The sequence below is a fragment of the Anas acuta genome, chromosome 1 (assembly GCF_963932015.1).
Source record: "Anas acuta chromosome 1, bAnaAcu1.1, whole genome shotgun sequence".
Taxonomy (NCBI): domain Eukaryota; kingdom Metazoa; phylum Chordata; class Aves; order Anseriformes; family Anatidae; genus Anas; species Anas acuta.
Genome location: NC_088979.1, coordinates 92,326,191 through 92,345,584, shown reverse-complemented (window position 1 = coordinate 92,345,584; position 19,394 = coordinate 92,326,191). Strand labels below are relative to the sequence as shown.

Sequence of the window (19,394 nt, the reverse complement as noted above, 5' to 3'; positions counted from 1 at the left end):
AGATGTCTTTGTCATCTTCTAAGAACACTTGTATGGACCCCACTGAAGGAAAAGCACTTGAATAGATGGACCAGGGCTCTGCACAGCTATATGAACTGCCAGGTTCTTGCAGAGAGGTGTCAGTCATAGACAATTCATCACTAACAACATGCAGCAAAACCTTAACATGATTGGAATTTTACCTCTTCTGGTACATTTCAGGTCCTTTAAAAATTAAGGATGAACCCTGCTGACAAGAGCCAGGCATAACTTGTATAGGCTAATTTCACACAGCTGTGTCAATTCAGTTTAGTCCTGACCCACAATACCCCATTTAGAGAAGTATTATGTTAAGCTTCTCCTGAATACAGATTGCCAGTAATAGTAGTGATGTTTTCTTTCTCTGGTCATATTGTGCTACAGATAAATAGCCCTCTGTGATGAGAGCATTCAAACGTTTTCTTGTGTGGTCCATGTCACAACTCACTCAGCCTCTGCCAGGTAAATGAATAAAGAGAATGGATGGATACACAGACTTTGAGATTTGAAGTAGGAAGCAGGATTATATAATCACCTAACCAGAGATCTTGGAGGTTAACATTTAGGAATGCTGACACTCTGCTATTAGTTAGGAAGTTCTTTCTGAGATCATGTAATGCATGGTTGTTCTCCTTTGAAAATTATACTTTCAAAGCTGTGTCTAGAAGGGATTTCATTGTAATTGGGAGCAAAAGTGCAAAAGGCCATGTATCAAGATCAGTAGGCAGAACACTGGAAACAAGCCAGTCAGAAGTTTGGACAACAATGCTGTAGGCTACTGTCTGGTTTTAAAGAACCAAGTGGCAAGTAAACTAACTTCAGTGTTCCTACTGTGTTAGCACCTGCAAGAAACAACAGGAAAAGGCCACTCATTACCTAGAGAAGGGACAAAGTCACTTGAAAACTCACCTTGTTCATGAAGCTTTTTAAACACTATTTTAGTTTCACACAGGACAAAGGATGTCAAGACAGGACTGAAGCCTCACTCTCTGTGTGATGTGCTATTTGTGTGCACTGTGTGTTGTCTCCTCATGTATGCTTTACTTTGCCACATGCTACCCATACATTTGGGGGGGCTTGAACCATAATGATACCCCTGGAAATCACAATTCTAATATAGGAATTTCAGTGCAACATCACCCAGGAAACTGAGGGAACTGGCAAGATGTATACAAGGCCCTCCCTCCAAAACATGCTGAATCACAGTGAAATTAAAAATAGCACAGAAATATTCCTTTGCTTGCCACATAGTGAAAATCATAAAGCACAGACACTCCCAGACTGCTGAAAGAACTCGGCATGCAAAAAGGTACATTTCATTTTGTTTGATTTCATAATTTTATCTTCTTTCCTCCTCTCCCTGTTATTTCTGTCCCATCAATTGTGTGTCAAAGTTCTAATTTATTTATTTATTTTCATCTCTGACTCTCTTCTTTTCCTTTACTGTATATTAGATACTGTCATTCCTCAGAAAACAAAGCAGCAGCAATATGGGGGAAAAAAAGCTTTTTATCCTGAAAGGAAACTGACACTGGACCAATAAATCTTTGAGTGTGCACACCTCTGCGACTCCTCCCTCTCCCTTCCCCCACCCTCCACCCTTTTTTCAATTCAAGTGACAGGCATTTTTTTTTTTTTTAGATAAAAGCAGACATTATTTTCCCAGCGAGACCCAAGTGTCTTTGAAATCTTTCCTGCTGTTGCTCTCTGATAACCTGCACTCTCTCGACATCATGATAGATTATCAATATGCTCTTTAGGCTTTCTTGTCACAGTAGATGGTTGCCGAGGTAACTCAGCTCAGGCAGGTAATCTCTTCTTTTTCTATAAAGACTCTAAAAATAGTGTCCATGCCACAACTGCACTACAGCCTTATTAGCAAACTGACTCTGTACAAATTGATTACTTTCCTCACTTGTTTATCATGTGGCATATTGTGTCAGTAACTTAATATGATCTTCAGGTCTTTAGCCAATATGTCCAACCAGAAAAGGAGATGTTCATCTCTCTCTTCAAGCCTAGAAGAACATGTTTGGAGCTGAATAGAGAACTCTTATCTCATGCCCTGCTGAAAAGCTAGTGTACAAAATAAGCACTGTCCCCCAAAGAGAAAGACGGGAAAGACTGTTTAAAAGAAGTATTTTTATCAAATTGACACTTTCTGTTAGTTTTTTTGTTTTTTTTTTTTTTTTTCAGGATGAGGAGGCACAATAAACTCTGCTGACAGCTCATAGGTAGCTTTTTCTCTTGTTTAGGTTCTCCTGTCCCTTACTTTACAACAGTGATATCAAAGACAATCATATACAATATGGAGACCAGAATCACTAACCAGGTTGCGACTCACCTTCTAGTACCACCTGAACATAATCTTGAGCAGACATCTTGTCCTTACGCACAAAGCACTGGTATGCTCCACCGTCACTCTTAGCCATGCCATCCATAATAAGGTTCTCCCGGTTGACCCCAGTGATCCGGACATTGTTACCAGGGTTGATGATTTCACCATTGCGGTACCAGGAGAGCTCCTGGTCCTCAGTTCCTGTCACACTGCAGGACAAGGACACTTGGCTACCAACACTGCTTTTTACTTTCCGTGGGCTGATTGTGGCTTTTAGTGGTTCTGAAGATTTAAATCAAAATAAGGGGAGGGAAAGAGAGATAAAGAACTTTAAGTATACATGTACACTTATGTGTGAATAACATTAACTCTCAAGTAAGAACAAAAATCACATCCATGCCTTTCTGAGAAAAACAAAACAGAACACTACAGCAACAACAAAAAACAACAGATTATCATTTTTGCTTGAAAAAAAAAAGCATTTTCATCCATGACACAAAGCATAAGTGAAAACCTACTTAACATATGATAGAATTCCCTAGACTATGACTAAATGAATGGTAGGAACAAATTTACTAGTAATACCATTTTTACTGGGGGCTTATCAATAGCACTACACATGTTTTTGGAGACTAGGACACTATTTCAGATTAGTTCAGTGTGGACTTTCAAATTGGTGCAATAGGTGTAATCCTGAAGCTTATCTTCTGTTTTCATTTCCTCCAAAAGGCATGTAGTTCACATTATCTGATGTGAACAATTATAGTAAATGCCAAGGACCAGGAGAGTTGTTTATAAGGCTGGAAGATCCACAATAAAATGTTACCAGAAGTGTAGCTATAAAAATCTGTGGAATCTGTCCACACCCAAGTGCTTCTTTGTGTGGGCTAACTAAATTTTCCATTTTGATGCGGGAGGAGTACAGTATTTTCAAATGATCCTTAAGAAGCTGTAGGACATAAGTAATGCACATTTTATGTGGCAGCAAAAAAAAAGAATGAATGGTGTTGAAGAAAAATCATAAATGTAAATGCAAGGAAAACAATCTTTATCCTGCCATTAGTTACTGGCATTAATGAATGCAGATCTGATCTCATGTTTTGTATACTTAGGTTTGACTTCCTTATAAAGATGAGGGACTTGTTTGAAGTGTACATTTATAATAGATTCTGGTGTATTGTATGTTCAATACTGACTTTAAAAATAAGAATGAAATTTATAACACATTTCCTTCTTCACTTGTGGATAATCAATGCCAATATCATCTCTGATACTAAACACATACTGTTTATTTTATTTTTTTAGCCAGCTTACGTACATACATAAACATATATATATACTCACATTTATATATAAAAAATTCCTCAACTAACTCATTCACTTTGCAGAAAATTTTGTAACATGTAAGTTAGAATAAATCTTTAGTGTTTCTCCAATATGTATTGCCAAAAATTACAGGCCAATTGGGAAAAAACCACATGTGGGTCAGTGGTCCCCATCATTCCAGATCACATACACTTATGTAATAGACTTTTCCTCCAAAATGATCCAGATCAGTAGTTAATCTATGATCACATGCATGTTACAAGTCACTGAATATCCCTATGTTTTTTAAAGAAAAGGCCACAAAGCCTCGAAACTGTCAACAATCAATTAAACAAAGTAGGTATGCCGAAAAGTACCACCAACATCTTAAAGACGAGTCAAGAAAGTGAATCATATCCTCCATTACAGAGAAGAGTAACTTTTCCCCCAACTTTTTCTTCATTTCAACACTATCCATTAGATATCTACCCATAGATAACCGCTAATGGTCTGGCTGACCATTGAGTCCATAAGTAAAATATATCACTGGGGTGTGAGGATGCATTCAGTATCACTAACAACACTGTTACATCATGTTTCTGGACATTTTGACTTTGTGTCACACATGGCAAACTGAATTAAACTAATTTTTATGCATATATGTAACAGCAAAGATCCTTTGTTATAATACATAAATTACTGATCTGATTTATTTTGCCCAAATCCACTATGTGTAATTAGTGGTGAAGACATGTTAATGGCCTGAACTATTCACAAACTTCTCCCTTTTCAGTTTGCTAGTTGTGCTGTACAGGTGGAAATGTTAGTTCACAAAGCATTATTTCTATTTCAGGAAATAATTTCTTTTTAACAGTAGAAGAATAACACTTTTCCAGTGCAGTGCTTCTGAGTAATAATTATCTTTGCTAGAATTTGTGAAACATTCAGAATATTCACACATGAATACTCAACTGAGAGGAGGTATGAGTATTCAATATTACTGAACAGCATGAGTCATGGCAACAAGAGTTTGGCAGCTTTATTCATGAGAACATTTGCAATTTCTTTTTAAGCATCCAACTGAAGCTTCTAAATTACATATCCTCTGTGTGATAAATTATATAGCTACATTATAAATTGCATCTGTTTGCACTTATGATCGCTCAATTGTCCAACTAACTCATCTCCACAGAGCCTACTTTCTGATGTTGCACAACTTTGAGAAGTTTAAGCATTGCTAAGGTAAAGTAACACAACAGAAGGTTCAGTAAGGCATAGCAACATCTTCCCACATGCAAATGCCCAAGCTGGAAGCAGTCCAAGAACTTCACTCAGGCTAGGACTTACGTTTTACATATAGTCGCCCTATCATCTCAGCAGTACCATAATTGTTCCACACCTCGCAGACGTAGTTGCCTGAGTCTGAGGGACGCGTGTTCTCTATCAGCAGACCTGTAACTGTCTGCCGAAACCTGCTGTCAGGCTCCCAGGGAACGTTGTCCTTCAGCCAACGATACTTTGGTGCGGGGTGCCCTGATGCTTTGCAAGGCAGCTCCACTCGCTGTCCTGCCATGGCTTTACGGTGGTCAAACCCATCTAGAATAGATGGAGCTGAATTCGCTGGATCTGAAAGAAAAAATAGTGGTTTTCAATGGGAGTATTACAATTATTACATTCACTAAGCAATATATCAATATTAATTCTCCTGCCTCTCTGACTCACTAGCCCAGTGTTTTATGTACTTCAGTTAGCTACGGTGCCCCAGCCATCAGCCTGGAATATCTCAGTGGTGGTGGCTGAGTTCCAGCAGCATGTGCTACTGAAACATCTCATGTCTACTTGGAATCTCTCCCACTGGACTTTTTCCAGATGGCAACCACTTCCCTGGTCATCGTTCATGTCCCCTATCAGAGGAATAGAGAGCCAAAAATATGTTGCCTGACCAATTATGACAGTTATCCCTCCACTACTCTATTAGAACAAAGCCAAAACACTCTCCATGCTTCTCAGTGGTCCAAAAGCTTTGAACTAAAGGAGCAATATATTCTTTTGTCAGGAAAGAAATGGGCAAAGACATGGGAAATTCTATCTACAGCCTAACTGCCAGACCAGCCCCTTTTTTTTCTGTAAAAAGAACTTAAGGTGACAAGTACAATTTACAACTTAATACTCCAACTTTCTGTGCACAGCTTACTGAGAAAAGAAGCTCTCATATAAACATGCTTATTTAACACTGGTATGTATTTATGCATCTCACAGAAGTCTTGTTGAGTACTTTCACAAGATGTGTGTGTCCCCCATCAAAAATAGTACCCTACTTATGACGCCAGCTCTTTTAATTTGAAAACTCTTGGAGAAAGAGGCTGACATGGTTTACAGCTCTGAGCAGCATGCTGGAAGCTTGTCCTGGATCTAGTGTGACAGAAATACCAAACAATACATCAACAATTATTCATTTAAGAATTTGCTTATTGCATGAATATATTTTGCTAGGATTTTCCTCTCACAGAGAAACTCCACATGCTGATCAACTCTTCTGGCTCCTGTCTGACATGTTGATCTCCTTTGGGTATATCTACATAGTAGTTCTCTAGGTGTAGATGTGATTACAACGTTGGCATTTTCTAGTGGTCTTTGACTTAGCTAGTTCAGGTACTGCCCACAGCAGCTGCAGCAGGTTCCTGTCAGAAGCTGGAGAGATTAAATGAGCATTCTATGCTGAATCCAAGTTATATTGAAATCCCTACCTGAGTTAGTTAAGTTTATAAACAATTTAGCTATATTTTCATGAGCTGTAGCCACACCTGGCTACATACATGTACTCTATTAGATATAATCACTATGCATGTTAAACTATCAGTCCAGAAACTAAAATTGTGATGGTAAACAAATGGGCTAATTAAATTTTGTATGAATATCTAAATGAAACTCCAAATGCCAAATTCAATTAAAGATATTTTTTCTCCTTCTCTGTGGGTACCAGCAGAAATTTGAACCACTAAAGGTAACAATGCATTCACTTTACAGCAATTTACTTGTCAGTCTCATCAGAAACAAGTCAGCCAGTAGTTAAACAGATGATTTTGCATGCATTGGTAGCCACTGGGTCCAAATTTGGCATCAAGGAGTTTATTTTTAGCTTGCCATGCTGTTTATGTCTGGCTTAGTGAGGGCACACTCTGCCAGGATGTTATTGGAAATGCCAATGTCAATTTGACTAATTGATTATTCTTTTCCTTTTCTCCCCTTTGGGGTCATCAGACATCTATGTTTTCTGTGCACAGATTCCTCTGTTTAGCCTGAGGAATTAACTCCATAAAAATGTAAGCATGCGAGGGATTACAGCTCTGACTGTTAGAAATATTAGGTCTACATGAAAACAGTTTCTTCAGTTGAAAATAACAATTAAATAATGAAAAAGTAGAAGTGACTTTTAGAATTATTGCCTGTGGAATCCTACTCACAAGCTCCCAGTAACATCACATTGTTTCCATATGCTTTTAACTTCAAAAGGCTTTGTGGTCCCATTTACAATCCTTTAAGTACAAAAATACAAAGTACTATGTGGACTTGAAAGAAGACGGGGGATACCAGGGAAGGAACTAAAGATGTGATGAAAAAGATGTGACTTATAAATACCATGTGTGACAGACCCCTATTTTGCTGTAGAGAACCACACACGCTTCAATGCTAGGCTCAGGGATATTGTGAAACCACCTCAGATAACAAATTGATGGTGAAAACAAAGCAGCCATTGCCTCAGCAGAAGTCATGGAGCAGGAAGGCAGGCAGGCTGCCCCCAGGAGGTGGCTACTGAGCCATGATGGGAAGCATGACCCCTCTCTGTAACTGCTGTTTCTCACCCTTCAAGAAAAGCCCACCTGTTCCCAGGTCATCTGTCCCAGGTCAAAGCCACTTCCCCTTTTCTCTTCTTGGACTGAACCTGAGCAGGAATAACCCTACCTGAATCCCCATCTGCAGAACAGCTGAACTGAGATTTGCTTATGTACTTGAGAAACCTTGAACTGGTTCTTATAAAGGAGATGTCTCAAATATATTGCATTCTGTACTTATATATTGAAATGGATGGTAAAAACATCTCTTTGGGATGTCCCTGGGCATCCTTCTAGTCTGAACATACAGTACATCTAACCAACTAAATAAAAAGAAAAAAGCACAAAAGAAATCCCAGGGTTCATATGCAATCACTCCAATGAGGCAAACGATAAAGTAAAACACCCCAATTAGAATATGTAATATGGAGTATTTTGAGTTATTATTTTACTGTGCTTTAGCAGTCATCAGCAAATGACTTCTGGCAAGGACAACAGGGAAAAAAATGAGGCAAAATACTGTTGTACATACTAAAACATTCACCTTTGGATCTTCTTGGAAGGTTAGAGCAAGAAGTTCATTACGCTTTCAATATCATATGGTCTTTTTATTTATTTATTTATTTTTCTTGATGGTCAGGGGGTGAAAAAGGTTTAAGATTTTAGGAGCTGGAACTCATGGCTTGATAGAATTATTTTTTGAAATGTACACTATAATGGGCATCATAGAAATATTCTTTACCACATTATTGGTCTTGGGAATAGTTTTATTTTGAAAAGTCACATGATTTCAAAGAAATGTTTCTACTGCAATTGAAATTTAGAACTCTGCTTCAATTACAGGCATACTAATTATTCACCTTTGTATTTTCTCTCATATACACATTACCTTCCTCACTCTTTCAAACAGAAATTTAATTCTTATTTAAAAGATGACCAAGAGAACAAAATCAAAATCCATAACAATTTTTTTCATCTTCAATTAAGCTAAAAATATTTATGGCTGTAAAAGTCAGGCAAAAATGTAGGTCTCATGCAAGTAGACCTTTCATGACTATGTTCATGGATTCTCTGATCTCAGCTCTGGAAGGACTAACTATATTAAAACATAGTATATTTCTCTAAAAAATAATGAAAGAAGAAAGGTAGCTAGAGAAGTTTTAAGAGACAAACTGCACATAATTGCTGCACTTGTTCAGTAGATTAACAGGTCTGGAAATCAGAGCTGTGTATAGATCTAAAAGAGAAAAATTAATCCCACAGAATTCAAAAAAGCCAACTATAATACACAGGTAAATTTCCTATTTTGATTTGGTCTGTGGAAGAAGAATAGAAGAGAAGAATAGAAGTCTGGACGGGGCACATTTTTTAGAGTGCATGTTATGAAAGATGAATAAGACAGAGCTTTCAGTTTTACCCCTTTGTTCAGTGAAATAACTACAAATTTTCCTGTGGTAACCAAGATACAAGCTTGATTTTATTTATGTTACCACTGGCTCAGCCTTAGCATGATTTCATACGGAAGCAGACCATATTATGGAGCCAGATAGAAGGATAGGATCATATCTATCCTTATAAGACCAAAGCAGATAGATTATTGTGCAGGAAAAATATTTCTTCATCTGGCTGGAAAAAGCAGAGGCAGGAGTTTTACCCACAGGAGAAACGCATCAAAGAAAGAAACTCCTGGATCTGACTGGTAAGTGATTCTAACTTGAACAATGACACTATTTTTAGCATTAGCATATTTAAGTATTGATTTGTGTGTTCAAAGGGCTTCCAAATCTTTCAGCAATTATCGTATTGGAGGAGAGTAGGACATGTACTACTAATGCAAGACCTTGTGTCCACTTCTGTCTCCTTTATTGCTCTCAAAAAGAGGATAGAGAGTTGAGACTTAATCACTAGGTACTGTGTTTGTTTGTTTGTTTTTGTTTTCCTGATAAAAAGAGCAAAACACAAGACGACAAGGTTAAAAGGAGAACGTCCACACTCTTAGATTATGAAGGTCACCATACCCTGATGGATCTGTAAGGTTATTTGGCAACTTAATAACAGTGAAAATGAAAAAGCTCTGTGGGCATTCAGTGGGATGGTGTACATCTTTTGTAAGGCAAGGACACAGGGAGAGAGAGGAGAAAGCCTATTGTCAGCTAACTATGGATTCAGGAATATAACTGTAGATTTGCACACATGTAAACACATACAGTGCAGTTACAGACACCTAGCAGGAAGAGTAAGGGGAGATGGGCAATGGCTATTCTTATACAGATGTACTTGGGAGACAGCTTCAAACCCAGGCCTAGGGTTCACTCCTCCTTCTCACCTCACTTTACCCACAACTGGCATCTCTCACTGAGATAAAATGGGGGAATTGGAGCAATAACATATTGACCACCCCATGTGTTTGGTCAGGTGAGGGAACACTGGCAATCCTTCACACACACAACAATCATTAGATGATTGACAACTTGAAGGAAAAATGAAAATACCCTACCTACCTTCTAATTTTTCTACCTTCTGCACAAGATCATTTGCCCAGGATCTAAGCTTTGCCCAGGATCTAAGCTTTGACAGCCACCTGTTAACCCCCCAATCTACCTGCAGCACCCTTAGTGGCCTCAGCCAGATCACATTCCCTTACTGGCTAGAGATCCCTTCTGGAATTAGGGGAAAACACCATTTACCCTGGGGAAGGAGCATTTGAAATGAAAGGGGAAAGTTGAAATGCACCTCAGCTGACCTGAAGCTCCTGCAGTGGAAATACCTACAGCTGAGCTAAATACCCTGAGCTCCTGCTGTGATTAAAGAAAAATAGGCACCATATGGCAATTCATCCCATCCCAACAGAAGCAGCTGAAGTGGGCCAGATACACTACTCCGTAAAGTGTCTATGGCTTCCCTTTGGTTTCAAAGGGGAAGCTAGGGTAACTAGATACTTCCACTGTGAATGTCTACTTTCCCATCCACAGTCCTTTTACAAAGCATGCTAAACCTACCAAAAATCACTGTACTAAATGTCAGTGACACGCTGTGTACCCTACTGAATCTCTGGAAATATCTACTAGTAGTAGTAAAATTAAATAACAATTAAAAAAAAAAAAGTGGATTTTAAAGTAGGGAGCTGCAATAAGCTCACTTCTACCTTCTATTTAATAGACGACTTGGTTGTTGGTGCATATTAATACAAGATCAAGATCCTGCCATATCAGTTCAGCATACTAGAGAGAGGCACATACAGTATTTATTTCAACTATATATATATATATATATATATATATAAAACATATATATATATAAGGGAGCACCTGATACAAAAAGTCTTGCACTGTTGCTTTGTCGTGTTTCTCCAGTGTATCTGTGCCTTGTGATACATCGGTAGTTGTACAGTCCGTCTTCATTCTGTACATCTAAAATATACAAGGCTCCCGTGGATGTGATGAGAAATCTAGGTCCTGAAAGACACAAGCATTTGCAGTGTTTAAAATATCTGCAGGTTGTTAACGTATTCTGCTTGCTCACACTGGGGAATGAAGGATGCATGCTGAAGGGTCCTGAAGGTTTTGTCACCAGAGTCTAGAGGCTACAAATTATAAGTCTACTAAGTGCTCTCTGCAAATGCATATATAGATATTAACACATGTATTTCTTAATGAAACTGTAAGGATCTGTAAGTCAAATGTGAGGAATGAAAGAAAGAAAGGTCTATATCACAATCACAAAAAAATATCCAAGAGGTATCTGAAATAAAATATAAGGTAAAGAATTTAATCTGGTATAACTTAACATCATAGAGTGATACGGTAATTCACTAGCAGAGTTGTGCACATTAGAAGGACTTTATGAGACGACATGAATAATTAAACCATATTAGCTGAAATAATGTTTGTTGGCCAGATACACCAGAAAACTGAGGGGGGAGGGGGGGGGGGGAGATCAAAAATTAAAAATAAAGGAGTCAAGGAAGACAAGAGAAACTCACAAAAGAGGAAGTTTTTACCCCAAGAATACAGGACATACATGTATTTGCTAAAGGTCAAATATTTGTCCAGCCAAAAGAACCACGTACTGCACAGCCCTGCTTCACAGCCTTCTTCAGGTGTGGTGGGAAAAGAGAACACAAGGACAGCAACACCAGCCTTGCTGATATGTCCACACTGCTTATCCCAGTGCAGTTATACCCACATATACCCAGTTATATGTCCACACTTCTTATACCAGTGCCAGTTGCAAGCTAGGCAGCATGAGATGAGTTAATATAGTATCTGATCTGCTGCAGGCCTTTTTTTATTATTTTTTTTTATAATAGCATTGCAATCTGTGATTAGAAAACCAAAATGTAAGCAGGTACACAGATTCTGTGTCTAAAAGAAGTTTAATAAACCATAAAAGCATGGGATGTGTTATAACTCGTATCTAAGTATTCAATTTTAACTTTTTTTTTTTTTTTTTTTTTTTTTATCTAAACAGAAAAGTTTATTTCAGGAAGAAAAAGCCCAGCAAAGTCTCCTTAAAAAAACAACGTCTCCTTAAAACTGAACAAGACTGATATGTATAGGTTCATCATTTGTCCCAGATTTCATTCGTATTGAAAATAATTGAACAATATTAGCTAAAATGACATTTGTTGGCCAGGTACACTAGAAAACTGAGAAAAAAAATCTGAAATTCTCTTCAAAAATATATTTATTATTATTAACTACAGAATGTGCAGAACATGTCATGGCACATATATACACACTTGCAGTTTTGATCATTTGACAGCTGCACAGGTACGTCTGTTCTGTTAAAAATGCATGTTCTAAGGTCAAGGACACTAAAAAGCTAACACCTACATTGTACATGTTTACTCTAAGGATTTCCCTGTATTAGAATAAATGGAAAGTAGTGTGGTTAGAATGCATTGCACACTTAGATCTCACAAGACCGACCACTTTTTTCTTTTAAAAAATACTGCAGTCTGAGCTATGTATGCCTTTCTAAAGATTTCACAATGGAGAAAAAGGGGGGAAAAAAGATAGAAACATTGTCTCGTTGTCTTTGCTATTTTCTGCTAGGCATTTGGAAGCTTTTAAAACATGCATACCTCTATCCATGTATTATAAAAAATGTGTCTCCCAAATTAAGGGAGAGAATACACAAAGATGAAACACGTTATGATCTAATATTCAGTAATGTGCAGTAAGAAATATTTCCTTTTCTTCAGAACTCTATTTGAGCAATGACTTTTTAATAATTAAGCGTAGTCAAGGTGCTTGCTCAAAAATGAATCAGTGGGAAAGCAATCCAGCAGAGAAAAGACAGAAAGGAAATGGTATTATTACAGAGGGCAATCTCCTTTAAATCACAATCTAAAAGAAGTGAAAAAAAAAATACAACCATGACTGACCCTTAGGACAGATAATATTGAATAAGACAACCTCAGCTCACCTCTCTCATCCATGTATGCATACTGAATTATAAAATAACCATGCTACTTGTCTTGGCAGCCCTGTTCTCCTGAAAGTCAAGGCATAAAGATGGAAGCAGTCAGGTAGCACCTCCAGAAAAGCTTATGAGCCATATTGTTCATAATCTTCTAAATTACCTGCTTTATTCTAACAGTATGTGCCATTAATTAAAAATATATTAACAAAATGAATCCACAGCATGGAGACACAGAAGATGCTGGGCTACTCCCAGCTGTCAAGGGGGAGAGCTGGGCAAGGGAAGACCCAAGGGAAGAGGAATGACTGGGAGGTCAGTGTGCTTTCCTCAGCCACGAGCTATCAGTGACACTACACAACACTATATTCCAACCTAGTAGGGGGTTCCCTCTGATACAAAGGCCATATTGATGTCATATGCCCCTGAAAATCTAAGTGCTTACGTATGGAAAACTTATGTTTTAAGTACAGTTGAGCAGAGCAGGTAATATTTCACAATTTCACAGCCAGGTATCTGATGTATGGCATTGTAAAGGCTACATGAGAAAAGCAAAGGTATTGTGCATCTTATATTTCAATATGTTTAGTTGTAATGTTTGGATGAAACAATATACACAGTTAATAAAAATACGTTAAATTGATAAAATATGTTTTACCTAGCTTCTCAATTACTAGTTATTACAAGTTATTTATTTGATAGTCTGCAAAATAGCTTGGCTTGAGCAAACAAGCTGAGTGCATTTTCTACAAATATCTGGCAACTAACAGCTATGAGAAACCAAAAAACATCCAATCTGCAAGTATTCTGGCAACGCGCTAGTGCATCTCTTAACAATCACAGAGCTGTTCTTTACCTCCTGTCAGACATACAGGAAAAGCCATAGCTTTTTGAAAGCCACAGCTGAGAATTCTTCCTCCTTTTAGGGAGGCAGATTCATGTCGATTCACAAAGAGCTTGTACTTTCTGATGGCCAGAGGATAATTTCAATTTTTTTTGGTTGATTCTCACACTACAACTCCTAGATACAGCGTCCTGTATTTCTTCCTTTCCTCTTCACAGTCCCCAATTATGCAGATACAATCACTCAGCCCATTCCATCCTATCTCCTCATAACATAGGTGCTCAACATCTGTACCCTTAAACCAGGTTTACATTCATCCACAATTCTAGGTGAGAAAGGATGTTTAGAATTTTGGTGTGAAAACCCTGGGCTGTTTGACTCCTGCATCATGCAGATTTTGCACAACTGAAATATTCATAAAGCAAATCTACCTTTGCCAATAAATATGTTACAAGGGCTAAAGGTAATTAAGGCATGGTTGTCTCCCTTAGTCTTTAGGGAGCGTGAAATGATAGCTTCAGGAGAAAGGAATCACATTTAAGGACTTTACTTGGGGTTAATGATGGGTATGTGGCAAAAGCAATCTCTTGCTTCTGTTTCCAGCTGTGTGAGCATTATGCAGCTCTGTATTTCAGGTAGCACAACCACTTCAGAGGTGTGTTTGCCCACAGCAATGCAACTTGGCTGGCAGGGCTGATGGGCTGCTGACTAGGGGCTGTACACACCATGCAGACCTGTCCTCTGGAGCCCGATCAAGAATCAGATCGGGTTTTCCAAGCTAGGATGTAACTTGATTATCAAACAGTACAGGGGTGCATGTCAGTGGAGAAGCTGCTCAGCTGCTGTAACATCAGAGGACAAGGACCACAAGTGAGATAAGAAGGGGCTAACAGGATGGCTGTGACCCATCTGCCCCTCCAGTAAACCTTCAAAGGTCAAGCAACTGGAAACTAAACAGTTGATGGGCAGAAATGTGCTCATTGTACAATGGCTTCATGTAGTTTTTTGTTTTTTTTTTTTTTTTCCTGGGCTCCAATTTTAGCTGTGCTAAATATACGTAATTCTAGTTCTACAAAACTTTGCACTGTCGGATACCATTAGTAGGCACAAGTGTAAGACTGTGCAAATGTGTGTGCAAAGCTTAGAAATTAATTGCATTCTCTGTTTTCCTAAAGCTTGCAAAAATTTGAGATATGTTCTGTACAGGCCACCACTAATAATTAAATTTGTTTCTCTGCATAGGATAAGCTTAAAGTAACTGTCACAGAGGATGAAATTCATAGCTTTCCTTAAACCTACCAAAAGCCTACCTCCTCACTGTCTCAACACTGTGCCCATTATTCTCACTAATACTTACACTGGAATCAAAACTGGGGAAACATAAGGAGTGGCTACTGCCAGGCTGAAGACTCTGTACAGATTTGTGGGCTGTTTCCAGATCCCATAGTACTACCTCATACTTTCAGGTGAAGCCTTCCTTCTTCAGTCCTGGCAGCAAGTTTCCTCAGGTGCGGTTTTACATCTCTGTCAAGCAGAGCTGGTACACTTATTAAAAGCCAGCCGCTTATTAAAATGGGCTTGTGAAAGCTATGCAGAACCAAGAAATTGTTCAGTGTTATCTTGCTATGTTTTCTAGAGAAGTTATGAATGTACTTGAGCTATCTAACACTGCTTAGATCATCTTCCTGTTCGAAATTACTCAGGCAATCGTATAATAAAACCTTCATTTTATGTATTATCTAGAGAATTTGCCTCTTCCTCTTCAAAAATAACTAAAAATAAATAGTTATTGCCACACATCAGATGTTATCCCACAATACACATTTCTCACCAACACATTATATATAATTGCAGGGCTAAAGCTTTTTCTTTTCTTTCTTCTTCTTAATATATTTTGCATACTTATGTAATGCTTTAATAACCAATTCCACCTTCTACTGTAAAAATGCAAGACAGAAAAGATGACAGAAAAATAAGAGTGGAAATGCATGTAATTTCTGTCATCTTCTAAACGGAGAGCATTTTCATTAAAACCGACAGGCTGTCAATGGTGACAAACCTGAAGTGTTGAGCTCTCTGTGTTCTGTACTTCAAAAAGTGTTTAGAAATGCACTGGGATAGGGATCGACAAGCTTTTATTACCCTGTTGATCTAGGGGAGTGTTCTGTTCTCGTGGCACATTTAATTTAATTGCTCTCACTTTCCTGTAACAAAGTCTAATTTTTTTGACTCATCTACTTAATATAGCAAATAAGCCTTTTTTTTTTTTTTTTTTTGGGGGGGGGGGAACATCCTTTCAGATAAGCTGAAGCTTTCTGTTTGTTTGGCTGTTAGCAGTCTTCAAGGGAGGAAGACAGAGAAGCCTCCTTCACAACAATTAAAAAGAAGAGTGTCAAAATATATCTCATAATTCCCATTTATTATTCTGAAGTGTTTGTATTAATGCCTTGAAAACTTGATTATAATAATTTCATAATCTGATTTTCAGAGATGTTGAAAGCTTACGTCTTTTTTCATTTTCAATGCTTGGAGGCTTTGAAGACCTGGCCCAATATCTTCAGTATGTCTTTCATTTAAAGAATTCAAAGGACATTAACAACCCTTACTACCCTGGTGAAGTAGGCAAGCATAGTAACATATTATTTAAAATTTAAATGTTTTACAAATAAGCTTGTTGAGATATGTAGATTGATGTAAACAAGTCAGTGGAAAAACATGTAAACGGAACCCATCATTCTTTCTTCAGGGCCTCATCTGTCACTGATACATAACTTTGTCTTGCAGAGACTGAAAAAATATATAGATCCAAGGACTAGAAAAAACTATTAGAGTCATTTATTCTCACCTTTCATGCTTCACCCATTAATTCCTGCATCAAGTCTATATCTGGAAGTTAAGCTACAGCTTTTTAAAAAGACATTAGTCATGATTAAAGACTTCTTGTAGTAGAGAGCATTTGGTACCCCTGGGTAAATTATTCCAGTGGTTAATTATTCTCACTTTTGAAAGTTAGAGTATTGTTTGTGGTCTATCTGGCTTTGACCCCAGCTATCAAATCTTACTGTGCCTTCATTAAAGATTTCCTCTGCAGTCAGAAATCTTCTATTTAAGTACTTACAGAATGTGAAGAAATTACCTCTTAAACCACATATCTCCTTAATTAGTTATATAGATTGAACTTCCTAACTCATTTACTGTGAATAATTCATATCTTGAAATATTCCTGCAGTTTTTGCCCAACACCTTAACAAGTTTTTGAAATTCTTTTTAAAGTTTGGATCATGCAGATTAACAGTTCTGGTAATAGTGAATACAAAATGTCACCACTCTCTTTTATAGAAATATTCCATATGTTTATGCATCCAGAAATTGCACAATGATGACTTACTTTGGTTATTGATAAAAAATTCCGGTATCCTTTTCAGACTTATAGGACAGACGTCCCCCATTCTATAGATTAAACCTATTGTCTTTCTTCACATGAGCACTGTCTGTATGAAAAGCTATATATTCATACATGACATCTTTATCACACAATCCAATCTCCCTACATAACTCACCGAATCATAAGATTATTTGCCATCACACAAACATATGGTCCATTTGTATACTTTATCAACATGTGTTTCCTTAACTAAACTTCATTCCTTAACTGAAACCTTATGTTTTTATTTGAGCTGTTATCAAAACCTGTGTTTTGAAAGTACGTATTTTGAACTAGTAAGACCCTGAAGTGAAGAAAAAGGGAAAAACAGAAGGAAACTGGGTCATTTCTAGTCTTGACCAACCTCAACCAAGGGGCCAAAATCCCATGACATTTTAGAAGCATACCCCTAAATTTACTATCTGCTGACTAGTATTCTGTATAACCTAGTGACTTCATTAAAGTTTAGCTGCATTGGTAAATCATGTATTCATTTCTTTAAGTGAGAAGAGGTCACATTAACAATTATGAAATTGCTCTTATGTAAGGTTTTAATGCCTTCCATTAAACTGTATGATATCAGAGATTAAAATAAAATTTTACAGGTCTTAGTAATAAGTTAAAATAATTCTGTTTAGGTTTCCTATGTGAAATTGTTCTCATGTATAATTCATAAGAAAATGTGAACACTTTCCTGTAGAATTACTGTAAAATATGCTTGTATTAAAATGAGAATATTTTAAAACTGTAACATTAATTATTCTTTTATAATACCTTCTTTCCCCATATGCATGCTGTTAGTCTTTAAATAGGAGCCATGTTATCCTCAAGATGTTTTTAAAAATCATATTTGATTTTCACTTTGTTGGAAACACATCTTATGGCATTATGTTATTGCAGTCTAAATTGGGTTGATAGAAATTAAGGGAACAGATGGCTGTTCTAATCGTGTGCCAAATGATAATATAGAACAAATAAACTTTTATCAGCTGTACTTGTCACCTCTGCTGGATAGAACTGCTTCTGCTAGCAAGTTTCTAGCATGACCTGTGCACGCAAGGGGAGAAACCTCCCTGCAGAGCCAAAGCAGAGTGTAACCTATAACTCAGTTTTATAGTACTGCTACAACATCATTCTCAAAGCAAAACAATCTGCTGCTTTGGGCATGGAAAATGTGCTAGAAGCAGCCATGCCGAAACTATACCCTGAAGTCACAGTCCTGCCAGTGCATTTGATACACAAACCAATGATTAGATGAGGAAAGAGAGGAATGTAGGGAAGGAGAGAGGTATGGATTTTACTTTTCCAAGCACCGTTCTCAACCTGCAAGAGATGCCTGGGATGTTGCTCACAGTAGGTGGTGCAGATGGTCAAAACATGGCTACACTCTGCTCAGCACAGCCTTCCCCTCTGTGGTTGTAGCCAAGCTTACAGGTCCCACTAGCAGATCTTACAGAGGATAAAGTGATTTTTTCTGGTCCCTTGTTTTCCTTCAGCACTGGGGTCTATATATTGCCCCTTTGGAGTGCACTGACCACTGCTTCTCTCCCTGTCAGAGACACAACCCACAGCTTACTTCCAGGAGAACAGGAAAGGGGAAAGGGAAATTATAGCATTGCCCTGCAGCCCAGAGACAAATATCTTCCTTAATCAATTACACTGAAATTAGCCCTCCCTTGTGTTACCACCTCCACCCTTCAGGTATACCTGCTGAATCGAATACCTATTTGCACTACATGGCCTGGGTCCACAGCTATAAGCAACTTTTTTTTTTTTCTGCCAGAATAAAACTTGAGAATTTATAAGAGAAGCCAGCAGCCTCACATGAGGTGCTTTTTCTCTTTTATCTGGACACATAATCTGTCCTGAGTTCAATCAAAAGTAACTGAGGTTATCTCTCCACAAAAAGTTGAGGATGTTCATGAATGTTTTCAACACTATTGCTGACATGGTTTTAATTGTAACATAGACAGTTTCTTAACTTTCCAAAATTTGTATAGAACTCATAACTCAAAAAATAATATCGATATTTTTTTTCTCACACCATCACTCTTTAACTCCTTTTACCCTCCTCACCTCCTCTACCAGAGTCAGATCTCCCCTCGGGAAACTTCTGTTGTGTTGGCAGCTCAGTCTACATTGGGGATGCAAATAAATCAGTTACTGATCAGTCACCTTGCCCCTCTGCCAGCAGAGGTCAGAGCTGCT

The 19,394-nt window shown here is 37.8% G+C and overlaps 1 protein-coding gene across 3 annotated transcripts in view; it reads right to left on the bottom strand.

Moving 5' to 3' along the window:
* DSCAM (DS cell adhesion molecule) overlaps positions 1-19,394 on the bottom strand; it is a 465,290-nt gene that overhangs the window by 167,552 nt on the left and 278,344 nt on the right. For all 3 annotated transcript variants that reach the window (XM_068687740.1, XM_068687730.1, XM_068687720.1), the window contains exons 4-6: positions 10,803-10,949; positions 5,009-5,287; positions 2,363-2,638 (exon numbers count right to left, since the gene is read on the bottom strand). In XM_068687740.1, the coding sequence (XP_068543841.1) occupies positions 2,363-2,638; positions 5,009-5,287; positions 10,803-10,949 (702 nt within the window). The remainder of the gene's footprint in view (positions 1-2,362; positions 2,639-5,008; positions 5,288-10,802; positions 10,950-19,394) is intronic.